The sequence below is a fragment of the Brachyistius frenatus genome, unplaced genomic scaffold, assembly GCF_029030835.1.
Source record: "Brachyistius frenatus isolate BFR_SWC_R1_liver_20210118 unplaced genomic scaffold, ASM2903083v1 Contig_28, whole genome shotgun sequence".
Taxonomy (NCBI): domain Eukaryota; kingdom Metazoa; phylum Chordata; class Actinopteri; family Embiotocidae; genus Brachyistius; species Brachyistius frenatus.
The window spans coordinates 3,813,830-3,829,434 of NW_027210627.1; the positions used below are offsets into that span (position 1 = coordinate 3,813,830).

General features: G+C 38.8%; 1 protein-coding gene across 1 annotated transcript in view; it reads right to left on the reverse strand.

Annotated features, from left to right (window-relative positions):
- pth2ra (parathyroid hormone 2 receptor a) overlaps positions 1 to 12,749 on the reverse strand; it is a 46,046-nt gene extending 33,297 nt beyond the window's left edge. Inside the window, exons 1-4 of the mRNA XM_069698873.1 lie at positions 12,232 to 12,749; positions 4,701 to 4,806; positions 2,665 to 2,775; positions 861 to 985 (exon numbers count right to left, since the gene is read on the reverse strand). Of these exons, the coding sequence (XP_069554974.1) occupies positions 861 to 985; positions 2,665 to 2,775; positions 4,701 to 4,806; positions 12,232 to 12,312 (423 nt within the window). The 5' untranslated portion in view covers positions 12,313 to 12,749. The remainder of the gene's footprint in view (positions 1 to 860; positions 986 to 2,664; positions 2,776 to 4,700; positions 4,807 to 12,231) is intronic.
- Positions 12,750 to 15,605: the final 2,856 nt, after the last annotated feature.

Below are 15,605 nucleotides of genomic sequence, written 5' to 3' on the forward strand. Positions count from 1 at the left end.
AATGAATACTAGTGTTGTCTGCCGAGTGTGTAAATAAGAAACTGTTTGCTAACACTTTTGCAATATCAGTTTCAGATAATACACAGGAGTAGTGTATGAAGTATTTTGTTCACAGCTTGTTCTGCCGCCAAGTGGCCAGAACATCAATTAATACAGCTTTGAATTTTTTAATTCTACCAGAAGTATGAGTCATGGCTCCAAAAGCCAGCAAAGCAATAATGAGCGTTTACTCTTCTCGACAGGCAGACTCTCTGTGATTTCTTTTCCGCTCATCATTTTGCCGGATGGAGCAGAACTTTCACATTTTCAGTTTCTAAAACTGCTTCTATATGATTAGCGACCAGTATCTAAGAACATCTCATTGATTCCTTTGGGAAAAAGCTTAGTGCTTCATCACAAGAACATCTGTGTACCCAAGAAGATTTAAGATAATGTTTTTTGAATGTGGTTTTGGGAGATGATAAAAGAACATTATAAAAATGCCACCTAAAATTTGTCAGTTTTACAAACTTTTTTCTCATTTTTCTTCTATAACTAAAAAAAAAAAAGAACAAGAAGAGAAGCTGCAGTAATGAGCTGCTAATAACTCGCAGTCAAGAGTGATGAAGCTTACGTTGCTTTATATTAAGTTATAACAAGAAAAAGAAGATTGCGAACTGCTGCTTTAGTGAGTGAGGACCTGTTCAGTTGTTTCGACACACAATGTGATAAAATGTGAATTTGAAGTTCTGTACTGCAAACCACATTATGGCCAAACAGGAACATCTAAAAGGACTAACAATCAGCCAGCACTGCTCAGAATCTGTATGTGTGCGTGTACATCAGTGTGACTCGGACACTTTTTTTACAGTCATACTTACTCTGTCTTTCTCATCAGTGAAGGGCTGAAGGAAGCGTAGACACTCTGAGTAGTTGGTCCACGTTTTGTTCCAATGGTCCACAAACACCCAGGAACCATTGACATCACACTTCCTGTAGGCGTGTCCTAGAAAGGCATACTTTTGAAGGATTTTTGGACATTTACACCACATTTTAGAAGGAAAATGGTGTGTTTCTCACTAAAGCATTCCACACTGATAAAAGATATTTCACAAGAAGTTCAGATAACTAATACTACACCTGTTCAATTTTGTTTTTAGGGCACCTGCCTACTCGGCATCTGGAAAGGTATACTAGCCTGGAGAGACTTGATTTCTTGGGCACCCACAGTAAGCCTGTGATTGCGAATATTTTTAACCAATTACAACTCTTCTCAGGACACTGTGGGCTTGATTGACATTGACCTTGTTTGGCTTCGTTGCACCGGTTAGGTCGGGGTCTTATCTTCCTTTTAAGGGCTTCTTCACAGAGGACATTTTGACATGCACAGTCAGAAAAGCACAGGTGTAAATAATCAAATGAGTGATGGTTGTATTCTGTTTGGCTGCCTTAGTTGAAGATCTTGGTCTTGGAAATTTTATTAATAACACCTGATTTGGCAAAAGGTCTTGGACTTTTATTGTGCGTTTAAGCTGCTGGAAATCAGGAAAGTCACCATTTAAAAATTTTCCAATTTCTTGTTGAAAGCCTTCACAAGGACAACAAACAGGCAGCCTTATTACTGCTGTCTGGATATAGAGAAGTGACAAAAAAGCTTTTCATCATCCATATCACCAAACAGAGACCAAATGGTGCTCAGGAGGTCAATATTATTTGTCTGCTACATTTCTACTTTCACCACAAATGCTGCCATATCAAGTGAGGTCAAATGTACTTCTCTAAGCTCTCAAAAACCTCCCACCTACCTACATTCCTACATTGAATATAGGCATTTGGGTGTATTCGGTGTACTCGGAAGTCAGCACTTTTCCGCTTCCCAGTTGCTCTTGAACGCACCATTAGTGCATTGACATCGGTGCCTTACTTATTCTTTTGCTGTGTTCAAATTGTATCATGTATACCGTGTACACGAGAAGAGTCCATATGACTCTCATGCTATTTATGATGTTGGAACCAGACATCTTCTATAAGCCTCCAGTTCACAAGTTGTGATGTTTGCTGACATTTAAGGAAATAGCAGAGACAATAGAAGTTCATTTTTTTTGTTCAATGTTAAGTTCATCTATTGCAATTTTAGTCATGTAGAGTTTGTCTTCATAACTCATAGCCTACGTCTGAGGAAAATGCTGATCTTCCCAACGACCTCGTCTTTTCCCTCGGTGCCTTTCCAATTCCTGCATTACATTATCCCTGCTAGCTTGCCAAATTGTGAGCCTTTATGGCTCCTAGACGCCGTCCATGTTAGCACTGCCTAGCAACAATGTTTTTACGATGTAACCACTCTCAACGCCGAACGTACGGCGCAACGACTTCCCATGTCGTAACCATGAGCTCACGAATTCCATTTGAACGCAGCATTTACTTTCCCAGTTTAGATAATAATAATAATAATAATCATAATATTATATGAATATAATATTGTTTTAATTTTATAGAACAGAGCAATATTCCTTAAAACATAAAACCTTCAACTTGGCCTTGACATCTGGTTATTTTATCTGATCTCAGATTTTATACTTCAGTATAAGTAATTCTGAAAAATACTGAATTTTGCTCTGCATTCAAAGTTCCTTGCTATCTGAAATCATCTGAAGAAAAATCTGAAAACCAAAGTAAATGGTTAACCTTCGTGATTGAAGTCATAGATGTAAGATGGGCAGGGCACCTTGGTCACCAGCCCAGGGGAGCCATGGGGCCAACAAATGAGACCGTCCCAGTCTGGAGGGCACACCTCATCTGCAGAAAGAAGGAAAGTAAGTCAACACCCACTTTCTGATCGGTGGTCATTTTCAAGAATTTTTTTTTTTTTTTTCTTACCAGTATATTTTTATTCTATTCACAGCATATTCACAGTGTATTTTGACCACTAGTCCCGTGAGTCTTTTGAGGAGATTTTCTAGTTTATTGTTTCATAATTAATTCTGCTTCAGTTTGGCTCACTGCCTCTCCTGTGTTTTTCCTCCTCCCCTTTTGGACTCTTTGTTAGCTCGCTCCAAGTCTGAGGGGTTTTATCTGGTTATGCAACAGAGCGCGTAGTGAGAATTCCCTGCTTCCTGTGGTTTTGTATGCCAGTTTGCCGTTTTTTTGTTTTTTTTTAATGGTGAAGGTTTGTTTGCCTGAGCTCTTCTGCGTTGTGCGTTTGAGTCTTGTCTTCTTTACATGAACAGTGACAAAGACTTGCCAATGGCAGACTCCTAAACAAAGACGTCAACAATGATTCTTTTGAGCCTTTAAATTTGACTCTGGGCTTCTTTTTGACTGGACTGAGTATTCTGCAATGTGCTTTTTAAATCTTCTTAGTTGCGCACCCACGTTTGGAGAAAGCACCTGCAATATTAAATTGTCTTTGTTGTATTCACTATAATTGATTACAGTTAATGAGCCTTAATTAAAGTCTTGACTCTAATTAGTCCTTAAAAGTACAAACAGTCTTGCTACATGTTTTTTTTGTGAATGTTTGTGTAATCAAAAAGGACAGGAAAATACAGTATACATGCACTAATGTAAAAAATACATTTGAAACACAGACCCAGTAAAACACTCTCTCATGTGGTGTGTAGACTGGCATGAATGTGTTCAATAGGGTTATTTTATAATTTCAATAAAATAATGATAAAATGGTAATGATAAAATATGCAATAAGTTTCTTTTCAATTTCTTTAGTTCAAAGACATAAAAATGAAAACTTTTCCAATAACATTTGGTCAAGCTAAAGATGATTTATTCCATACGTGTCTTTATTGTAATTGGTTGGTTTTTTTTTATTTTTGTTTTTACAAAAAGCTTCATCATCATCATTTATCACAAAAATAAATAGCAGTTTAGTTGATATTGATAAATGTGATCCGGCAGGGGCATATGGTACAAATGAACCACATAATGCTTGTGACTGAGATAAAGTCAACATCTGTCGAGTATTTTTACCTGACACATATTCAATTATTATGGATCTGCTGTTTGAAAAGCCCGATTATGTTGTGGGTCCACCAGACCTGTGTGTATTGCGTAAGTAACAAAAACACAAACACCGCAGGTGTAAAAGCAGGTGGTCACAGCAGATATTGATTAGATGCTGTTTTATTTTTTTTTCCTGCACTCTGTCAACAGGTGATACAATTTTTGAAAGCATCGTCACCAAAAAAAATTCTGGTTAGTCTAAAGCCGAGGTCTTCAAAAGGGGCTACTGCAGGGGGTCGTGAAATTTTTGGTTGATTAGAGTCTAAGCACTAATACGCCATCACTCATTTTCGTTTCCACATTTATGTTTCAAATAAAAACGTCAATTTGAATAGCTAGTATGCATGATTATCATGCAATTGACAGATAATGTTGATATTGGCATTGGTATCAGTTGCCAAGGTATGTTTATAAATGGCAGTGGCACGGCCACCCTACTCACTGTACCTTGCGCATGTTTAAAATAAAAACATGAATATATGAACCTGCGTATTATTTGAATAGCTTAGTATTGAATGCACAATAACAAGGTATGTTTATACATGGCACTAGGCCCAGTTTAATATAAAACACAAATTTATACAATATATATATGTATATATATAGTAAGGGGTCCCTGCTCCATCTCTCTATCAGTTTGGGGGTCCTTGGCCTGAAAAACATTGAAGACCCCTGGTCTAAAGAATAGTGTGACTCTTTTATACCTGTAGACCCTGGCTCAATGCTGGAGAGGTTCTGGTAGCACTGCACTTTGATTTCATACAGGATGTACATCTGCTCCTGTGCAGAGAGCGGACTGTCAAACCCCATCTGTGGAGCACAAGAAACATGATCAGATCCACGACCTTGTGTCTTTGTGTGCGTAAATCGCCCATTTACTGAATGTTCGAAAGCATTTGGCACCTTGCCTTCTACCATCTGCTCTCGGCAAGGCCAACTGTTGTGATTGCGAAGGGAAGGAACGCCGTTACCATGAAATTTTTGTTCTGAATACAAATAAACTTCAGTGTACAGAGAGGTGGATTCCTGCAGTCATTACATTTTTGCTCAACTTAAGTTAAGTGGGTCCCAATTAGGACTGGGCGATCTGCCCCTAAAATAATATCACCATGTTTCAGGGTATTTTTTGCAACCGCAATATGACCAAATGCGTACAATTGCAACAAAATACGTGATACTTCTATGTCTGAGCATAAAAGTGACAGTTTTGTCTTTAAATATTCAGTAAAAAAAAAAAAAAAAAAAGGACATATTACTGTGGTTTGATGTGCATCTGATCTTTTGTAACCAAACCACGATACTACTGAGATAGTGTACGTGTGCTACGTAATATCATCAACCTGTTGGAATATTGCCATCATCACAATGTGACTTTTTTTGTTATTATATTAAAATTATACGGATATTATTGTGAATAATACAATGTGTTACACATGTAGTCTGTATTCATTTTAGGTTTCAATTTATATGCATCACCTGCAATTTTTAGGCCTGGGGCAAAGCGGCACTTTCAGCATTCTTATGCGTGCGCAACAATACTGATTTTCTTCTGTGACTGTTGCAGTCTCACAAGGTTGCTAGTGTGGTTTTAGGCTTGTTGAATTACAAATCAATCACAGAATCCCAAATTATTTATTTGTGTGGGTACGTTTTAGGGCGGCTGAAGCACCATACGATTTGAGTCTGTCGACACAAGCCTGAATCTTTTACACGTCACCGTCAAACCATCATCCCACATTTGCCTTTTTACTTCACCTTTCAAATATCTGATGGATGGATTAACAGGTTGTTGTTGTTGTTGTTTCCTTGACCTCTCCTTTGGCACGGTGGTACTTTGAGCAAAACGTTGTATCTCAACATCACCATGTCAGCATGGTGATGTTGAGATACAATGTTTACCATGTTCACCATCTTAGTTTGGTGTAGCAATTGACTATTTAAAGGTGCACGTAGCTTCAAGGTCTTAAAAATGAGACAGATGTGGAAGTGCCTTAAACTGCGATACCCCCGAGTGCCGGTAGAGGTCGGCTCCAAAAAGCCTCCAACTGGACACTAGACTAAATTCTCAGTCAATAACTTTTTTCCACAAGTCATTTGGGGTTTTGCTAGCTGCAGACACTCTGCCTTATTAGTTTGCTGGTCAGTTTTCCAGTCCATCTGAAAATAAGGTCATCATTAATGAAAATAAGCTCCAAAAAGCCATGTTTTTGGGTTGTGCGTCTGTTTGATTGACAGGCCAGTGGTGAAGTCGGGTTACGGCTATCGGTGGGCGGGGTTTCCAATCAGATCGAGTCAGACAATGCGACAGTGTTTAGTTGGGACCCTGGTGTAAATCTTGATATGCTCATATGCCACATATATACGTGACAATTATTTAACATTTGAATGGAAATTAAAAGTATTGAAAAAGCATGCTGGTGAGATTATTACGGTACTTTTAGGATGGATTTTAACTAGGTCTGACCCGGTAAGGTTGCCGTCATGTCTTATACGTAAAGGTTACCAGGATACTTAGCCAGAAATTAGACCAACATATTATAGGGCTATCAGATTTACTTGCAGGTCTTGAAGGGGCTAAATATTTATCTGGTGGTAGACCATAAATGTCAGTTTATCATTTCATTTGAAATCCAACCAATAGCTGTTAAAGTATTTCAGTTTGGGACCAAGCAGAGCAACAGAAATCGCCCTGCACAAAGCAGCGCTTCTAGCATGGCGGAAACAGAGCGATTACAACACATCACTGCTCTGCCTGAATGCATCTTTTAAACAGATTTTTAAGTCCTTCCCCTTTAATTAACCCCCTTCTCTCAAAAGATTATCTTTCATATTTAGTCCAAGCAAACAAGATCTATTTTTTTTTTTTATCTCTCTCCTTTCATTCTCAAGACTATTTGGTGAAAGATGTTGTGATGCCCTTTAGTTCTGAAACACTCTGACACTTGAGTTTTACTGAAGCATGCTTGCATATCAACATATAAATAAATATAATAATAAATATAAGCAATTGAAGATCAAGAGGTTTTTATTTGGTGTGACAGTGTGTTCAAAGATTTTATGTTTCATCTTATGGCTTTTTAATCTTTCTTTGATGACTCAGCGTTTTCTTTTATTTTAGTCTCCCCCACCCCCCCCCCAAAAAAAAAAAAAAAAAAAAAATTAAAGAAAAACATTTTACTTACGGTTTTCTTCTGCTACATTATTTTCACTTGACATTTTTAATTATCAGAAGTAGAAATACTTTGTTCTTATTGAAATCTGCATTGTTTTTCCTCGGGCCGTGTCTGAGCTGGGAGTTACTTCACTGCTGAAATCCCGAGCATTTTGTCATCGCCTGAAGTTAGTTTCCCTTTTGGATACAAATGAGAGGAAAAAGCCTGTGCCTCAGATCTGCAGTGTCGGGTCAATGAATAAATGCGCAAGTGTCAAAACAGGTATTTTTATCTTCAGCAACACATTCCGACAATGTCAGTCCTGTAGGCGTTGCATCAAAGGTTTCACCATCTCTACTTGTCTACAGAGCTTGAAATTACTCATGGCATGTGAAAATCTGAATAAAAACGTCATTACATTAGTTGTTATTGTACCAAGTTCAGTTCATAAAACCAAGTACAATTTGATTTCTAATGTTCCATTAAGCAGAAGAAAAAAAACATGCGTACTGAATGTTCTTATGTCTTACCATTGTTCAGATGTACGTTTTAAAGGTTGGCAGAAAGCGTCACCATTTCTGAGTAGCGGTGATTATAGTAAATTACTTTACATCTTGCATCTGACAAATGGAAGGAAAGCCAATGATCTTTATCTTCTTCTATTGTTTAACGGCTGATGATAGTCGGCCTCAACTTGCTGTAAATCCGTCCAAACCATTCAGAAAAAGGTTTTTTTTTACTCAGCAAACCAGACGGACCACGGTTACGAGGGTGAATCAATAATTTCCCGAGACCTTTCCTGGCTTCGGCGTTTCCTTCATATTGCCTCCTCACTCATCTCACCTGCTCCCAAGTTCCCCATCTTCTCACCTGCAGAAGCAGGGGAGGCCCCGCTATTTAGTATATCTACTCAGTAGGTCGGTTTGTTGTTCCCGTTTCCCAGCCCCTGCATCCTGGTTGCTGCTCCTGGGGTTCTTTTGAGGAGATTTTCAGTTTGTTTGTTTCCTCGTAAATTCTGCCAAAGTTTGGCTGAAGAATGACTTGTTTCTTCTTTTGTCTCTTTCCTGCTCTGCTTTTGGACTCTTGGTTTTGCTGACTCTGCCTGTTTTGGTTTTTTACCTGATCGTGCAACAGAGCTCGTCCCCTGTGCTTTTATATGCCTGCTGGTGATACAGCGCCTTGCTTCCTGTGGTACTGGTTGTCAGGTAGCATTTCTGAGCTGCACCCTTTTTTTTTTTTTTTAAGTAAAGTTTTGCCATCTGAACGTCTGTGTTTGTGTTTAGGGTCCGGTCTTCTTTTTATGGACTGTCTGGTAGACTCATTAACAGAAATTTAGAAAACTCCAGCGATTCCTTTAAGCCTTTAGTTGTTACTTCGGCCTTGATTTTTATACCATACTGAGGATTCTGCGTTGTGCTTTCGGAGTCCTCATTGCTGGGCAATGTGGACTAATTTATTTCGAAACTTAGTATTTTCTAAGTAAAAGTGTCTCCAAACTCCTCATACCTCCGTTCTTGTTTTATTGATTTGAGTCTGGGTTTGCCCACTCCGGACTCCAATTATCTTAACAGCTCAGGGTTTCACATACTTTTTCACGCCTACTCTGTGAATCTTTGAAATAGTTGTGCGTTATTAGTTAAAACAGGTTGTTTTTGTCTATACATAAAGATCTGACTATATTTGAATTGCAGTTCATTCGTGAATGCAGATAATTCGAAGGGTTCACTTACTTTTTCTTGCCACTGTATGAGACACATTACACGCAGCACACTTTCAGGAATCAAAGGTCTATCCTGTGTTTTGTGTGCCCACCGTCCACCCCTGCCAAGTCCCTGTGGCTCCTGCAGTGCCCCGTGAGAATAAAGCACTAACTGGATTAGATCAAGTGTTGCTGATGAAAAACAAAATCCAGGGAGCAACTGCATCTCCTGTAAAATGTGTTTAGCGTATAGAAGACAGGATTTGCAAATCTGATTAACTTATTAACATAATTATAGTAGGCAGAAGGAGATGGCTTACATTGATTTTGTAACTTTCGGTATAAGTGACTACAATGTTTTACAGCTGATTACATAATGCCTAAAGTATAGTTTCTGCAAATTCTAATAGATATTTCAGGCAACATTTGATGTAAACCACATTTTGGAAAATTCTTCCCTAGAATTATCATATTTGGAGAAGAATAGTCTAGAAACACATGTAAAACCAGGGGACTGGAGGTTAGGCATCACATTGCATATGTTCACTCCACACTTGTACATGATGTCCTTGTGGAGGTTTTCTTATTAGATGTCACTGTAATAAAACTTCAAAGCACATCGCTATTCTCTCGTTGGCAGTTCTACAATCTTTAGTCTTTAGAATCTTTAGAAGTAGAGAAAGCTGCAGGCAAAACCATGCACACTTTAAGATATGGCCGATTTACTGATTTAAACCATTTCTGTGTTTCATGTCTGTGCGCGCAGAAATGAATTAACAGCATGTCTGATGTTAGTAGCACAGACTTCTGTATCAGAATCGTTTCCCCAGCAGCAACGTGTTCAGCAAATTGAACTTAATTTCAGCCAACCTATGGACATACACTAAAGTGAAGCTGTGCCTTTTTGGGCGAGCACTATTTTTTTCATGTCATAAATCAAGTGTACATTTCAGCCAACGAGGCAACGTGGCCTCTTCCAGGCTCTGAATGAACCTATTTAATCCCACCGGTCATGTGATCACATGTTTCTGGAAGCTATCAAAGTGTTAATGTTGGCTTTGGGCAAGAAATGTAACTTTTAAATGAAAAAAAATGGATTGTATTCATTGAAATTCATAAATGTTATGCGACTAGTGTGAGAGATCACATGTCCAGATCAGATTACTTCCTATTTGCACCACTGGAAGACAATGTCTTCCTCAGACTACTTCAAAATGAAGTAAAACACATTAATTAACAGAGAACTGTCATATTTTACACATATATTCTTTAAAGGGTCTACTACAGATATATGTTGCTCATCAGAGGTGTAAATTTATTCACTATTGAAAGTGAGTCTAAAAATTTTGTAAATTGAATCAACGTATAGTCCTAATAAAAAAATTAAAAAAAATTTGTGTCAGGCAGGTTTATGGAGTAAAGTACTCTTTTTTTGCATAAAAGATTTGGGGATTAAACAGGTTCTTAATTCCCTCATCCACAATTTGTTTCATGACTCAAATAGGTCTCGTTTCGCACACTGAATCCCAGTTGGAGAAACAATCGACACGAAGGCTTAACAGGTGGGATTAAGACTGAAGTGTGGGTTTTCTTCCTGCATGGCAAAATGAATAGCGAAAACCGTAGAGAAAACGCTGAGAGAAATGGTGACAAGCATATGAAACCGATGGCGCTGTACAGAGAGAGGCTCCTACCTCACTTACCACCGATCAGTAAAGGCAAAGCAAGTGCGGGAAATTCACTTCAACAAAGGCATTTGAAAAAGCTTGACAAATATGGGAAGCCTAAGAATAATCCCAGGTTCAGACTATAACAATAATAATATCCTACCCAGTTGTATTGGTCTTAAAGTGACATACATGGCAGGGTTTTCCCTCGGTGTCTGGAGGGCTTAGGTGCGGTCGTAAGTGAGAGGTGGTCGGCAGTTATTTTACCAAAAAAAAACTATGCCTTTTCACATCGTTTTGGAGAATTATCATGACAATATCAATTTAAAAATGCACTGCCATTAAAATAATAATCACCAATCACTGGCTAAATAAAGCTTATAGAGAAGCTACAGTGTCTTAGGTGCTGCAAAAAAACACTTGGGTGCTGCACCTCAATGTTATAATAGTAGGAGAAAACCCTGTATGGGAACAATATCATGTTAGTGGAATATTTCTATAACTTTTAATTACATATTTGGGGCTTCCAAAAAAAAAAAAAAAAAAAGAAAGAAAGAAACACATGATTATTTTAATTTACCATAAGGTCTGAGGTTGTTTTTTTCCCCAAACTATTCAATACATTTGCTCTTTATTATACCAGTCAATGTGCAACATTGTGAAAGCAGACTTTGTGTTCATTGCAGTATTTTTTTCCAAGTATATTCTTTCCATTCACTACCTTCATGGTCGTGTTGCTTTGGCTGCTCTCCACGGTGCTGTTATCAGGTGAAACTTTCAATTCACAACAACTCTGAACAACTCTGACTCTTCACAGGTCAGTGACTAATAACATAGCACGTTTAATGATTCATGTGTCATATATTACTCAGCCAAGACTCGCATTACTCTCAAAAGGAATCTCAGTCACTCAGTGTCCTTTGGTTTGACACTTTTGGCACCAGATTTATACCATTTATTGATTTAATTAAAAAGTACAGGCTTTTACACCACTTGATGCTGAGCAGAACTATCAGATATGGTAGTCAGTAGTCTGTAAGGCATCCAGTATGAGTGAAGCATAGTTTGGCAGCTGATTGGTTGTCAATGCAACTCTTCAAATCAGGAACAAATAGTTTGAGCCAAGTGAACATCATAATATATGCAGAAGCTCTCTAATTGCATCGATTCTGTGATAAATGATAAAAACAGCCAGCAGTAAAAAAAAAAATGTTGGCCACATATCATCAGACTAAGTGTCAGACAGACAGCCGTGCATTGCCCTGGCAGACTGTGCAACCAGAAAAAAAATTGTAACAGAAAATACATGACTCGTAATATGTTTGCGCTGCTGATACTTCTCTGTAATTGTTCTTTATAAATTTAGAAGGCAAATCTCACCAACACTAAAGGAAAACACACAGACGATGCACAAATTACACTGTATAACTGCATGCACAAATTACAGCTGTGTTTATAGCTCTTTTGACTGTCGTATCTGCTGATGGGCAACATGTGGCTGCACATTGTGCTAGTATATTTGAATATCAGTTTTTATTTTTGGTGGTGGCTCTAATATTACGTAATAGGGTCTGTATATAGCTATATCGTGTTTTAATTAGCTTAATAGGGGATTATTATTGTGCACAAATATGAACTCGGTAGGATCCCCACGCCGACTATTCTGTTGATCTAAATAATTTCTCAAAAGAAGAGCTGGACTCCTAATCTTTCTTACCTGTGCGTCAACAGAGGTCCAACACAGGAAAAAGTTGAATACCCATATACGCAAGTTCATAGTTCGCCGGTCTGCCTTCATCTCGGGCAGTGTAAAAAAAAAAAAAACAACCTCTTATCAGTTGAATCTCCTGCGTTGCCGACGCATAATTGATTCCGAGATCTTCACATTATGAGAAAGTTTCACCACAACTTGTAGTCCAAAACGGAGCCATCCAGCGCAGTGGGAAGGACGCGGCAGTATCCAGAAATACACGTTTTTCTCCATGCACGCGTTCCTCTCGTGCGCTCAGAAAGGTCCCCCGAAATGATTCCTCATCATTGATTCCTCCGCAGAAGAGGAGTCCCGGTCGCGCCCCGGCCCCGGGAGAATCCTGTCAGGTCCGTGATGTGGCACGCGGGGCACAAAACTGAACCGCTGTGCGAGGGATTTCACGGTCAAGCGTCATGATGAAGATCCTTCCCGGTCATCAGTCCGGATGGTCGAGGCGCACTCTCTCCCGCAGAGCAAACGTTGCGCCTGGTCCACCTGCCTTGCCCAAGTGATTTGTGATTTTTTTTTTTTTTATTTATATATATCTCCGAGCGCGCACTAAATTGCACGCGCATTGCAAGGGGAGCAGACCTGACGCACACAGTTTAACAAAGTGACTTTACAAAAATAAATAATAATAATAATAATAATTTCAAAAAAAAAATCTCTTTTTTTTTTTATATATATATATATATATATATTTTTTTTTAAATCAAGCTGGGCGCAGTTGTCTGTATTTAGCCTACACTAGGAAACAGTCAAATTCAGCTACATGGCGTCACTGCATGAGCCCTAGTAATTCTATTTTTATCATTTAGTGTGACCGGTCACACTAAATCGTAGGTGAACCTAATAATGTTGATGACTAAAAATTCAATTACATGTCCTTTTATGACATCCAACTGTTTGTAAAACTAATATTAATATTATCAGACTTCCCTGCGTGCGTTTTACAATTTGGATTACAAACAGCGGTTTTCAATTAGCATAAAGTGAACTAGTTTATGTGCTTCTCAGCATAAGGTAGAAGTGTATTCACGACAAAATAACTTAAAGGTACCCTACTCTATGTGTGATTTCTAGTTTTATGAAATGTTCAAAAATGTGCATGTTTGCATGAGTGTTAAGAATGAACAAGTCCAGTGACATAATACCACCCTACACATCAGGAGGCGATAGTGACGTCACTGAAGGGTCCAGTCTGCTCTCAGTCCAACATGAGGGAAAGAGGAGGTCGTTTATTCTAATGTCTTGTTATAATGAATGTCCTCTAGCTGAGTTACTCATTAAATTTCCCTGTTTGGTGCAAGACAGGTAGTGTAGTGTACAGGGATTTTTTTATTTTATTTATTTATTTTTTTTTTACCTTTTATTTTTTGCTGAAAGCGGCTGCTGTCAAAAAATGACACTCTGAGGGAGAAGCAGAACAACCAGTTGCAGCAGGGCAGTCAAACAATGAGCTGAATTCCCTGCAGAGTTAACTGAAAATTCTCTGTGGGTTAACAGGCAATGCCTTCCACATACAGGTATTGAGGCGATCCACTTTTAGAGAAAATACTGAGTGTACTTTAGAAACAAAGAGCTACAAACTCAAAAGACTGCAGCGCCAGAAGCCAATTCATGTGAACATGACTGAATTGTTTCACAACAATACGGTATAATAAGTGATATTATAGTGTAAATAAGTGACAATACATGATATTTAACTTGCTAAAAACTGAGACCACAGTTTTATCACACTGTAGAATACCAGAGGACAAATAGTCCAGTCAGCTCCCTTTTGTGATTGGTCGAAGAGTCCTCTTTTTATTCAGCTTCTTTAGGGACCACAGTGCTGTGGGAGCTGTCCGTGGTGCTGACGAGGCAGGAAGGCAGCAGCCCAATTCAAAACAATGTTTTTGCCTGCCAGCTTTTTCCTTTTACCCTGTATCTAATTTGTGCTGTAATTGGGTTGTGATTTAAGAAGTGATGAGAGTGGGTGGCACCTCACTTATTAGCACAAATTGTCATGCTTTGCCAGAAGTAGTTTTGTGTGAGAAACCAGGGCTGTTGATCTGCTTTTTAATAGGTCTCAAACTGTGTATGAAGCGTTTCAGTCCAAAATCAAAACCCAGTAAATGATGTAGACACGGGGCAGAGCCAGCGTGGTGACTCATTAATGGCTTATTGTCATTAATATGTCAGCACATACGTCACCATACCACGCTGTGAACACAAACCTATTCAAGTAGAAGCTGTTGATGGCATGCAGCTGTCAAATTGAGCCAGCCACGACGCAGAATGGAACGGCTTTAAAATAAACCACTTTACAACCTTATGTTAGCAGGAACAATAGAGAGGAGGGACAGAGAGAGACGGATGCATTGGTCAAGCATTTTCTGATTTCATGATTGCACGTATGCAACGTATCTCGTGATAAACATCCGAATAGGCTGTCACTAATGTATGATTTTACACCCAAGCACACATTTTTCCTCTGTACACAGTGGAAAAGGTCATCCGCTCATCTTTTTTTTTTTTTTTATTTCCCTTCAGCACACCACGAAGGCCTGTAGTGTTCGCCTGGGAAAGTACAATCAATGCACCCCGTTGACTCCTGAACGGTCGAGAAACAAGTGCAAGGCCTTGCATGTTGTGAAAACGTAAAACCATGTGTGTGAAAACATGAAGCCTTTCTAAAGCTCATTTAGTTTGGACTTTAAACTGTAGTGATCCACGGAGCTGCTTCCTTCACCAAGATCTGTCACTTATCTTTTGAGGCATTTGTTGTGAGTAGAAAAGAGTCTTTGGACAGTTTAAGCAGCGGCCAGTACAGTATTGCAACAACAAAGACACAAAAGGTTGTGCCTCGTAGGAAGGCACTTTTATTAGACTCTACAAAACATCTGAAGCCGTATTGCCCGTTTTACAGCATTTCTTCACCTCTGTGAATGCCATTGTGTTGAGCCCTTATATATGTATTTCAATCAAGAAGGAACTCAATGACCAAAATGAAAAATGTCGGAGATGTGAGACCCAATCGTGATTTCATTATGTTTATAGGGGCTGAGGCGGTGCAGTGTAGGAAACCTCAAGGAGTCTAGACATGGGTGGTGGTGAAATGGAAAGAGCGCTGAAGGGCTGTGTTGGATTCTAACCTTCATTCAGACGCATTTGCTTTCATGACATGAATCATTTGTGTTCACTTTAGTTTAAATAGATTATGTTTGTTTGTAAGTGTAAACTCCTCGTCACATCCTGGTTCGGTCTCTTTAACTCCAGCAACAATCAAATGTATTTACAGAACCGTTTATCTCAAAAGCCTGTCGAGCTCAAAGGAAGCTGCTTCTCTCTCGCGAATT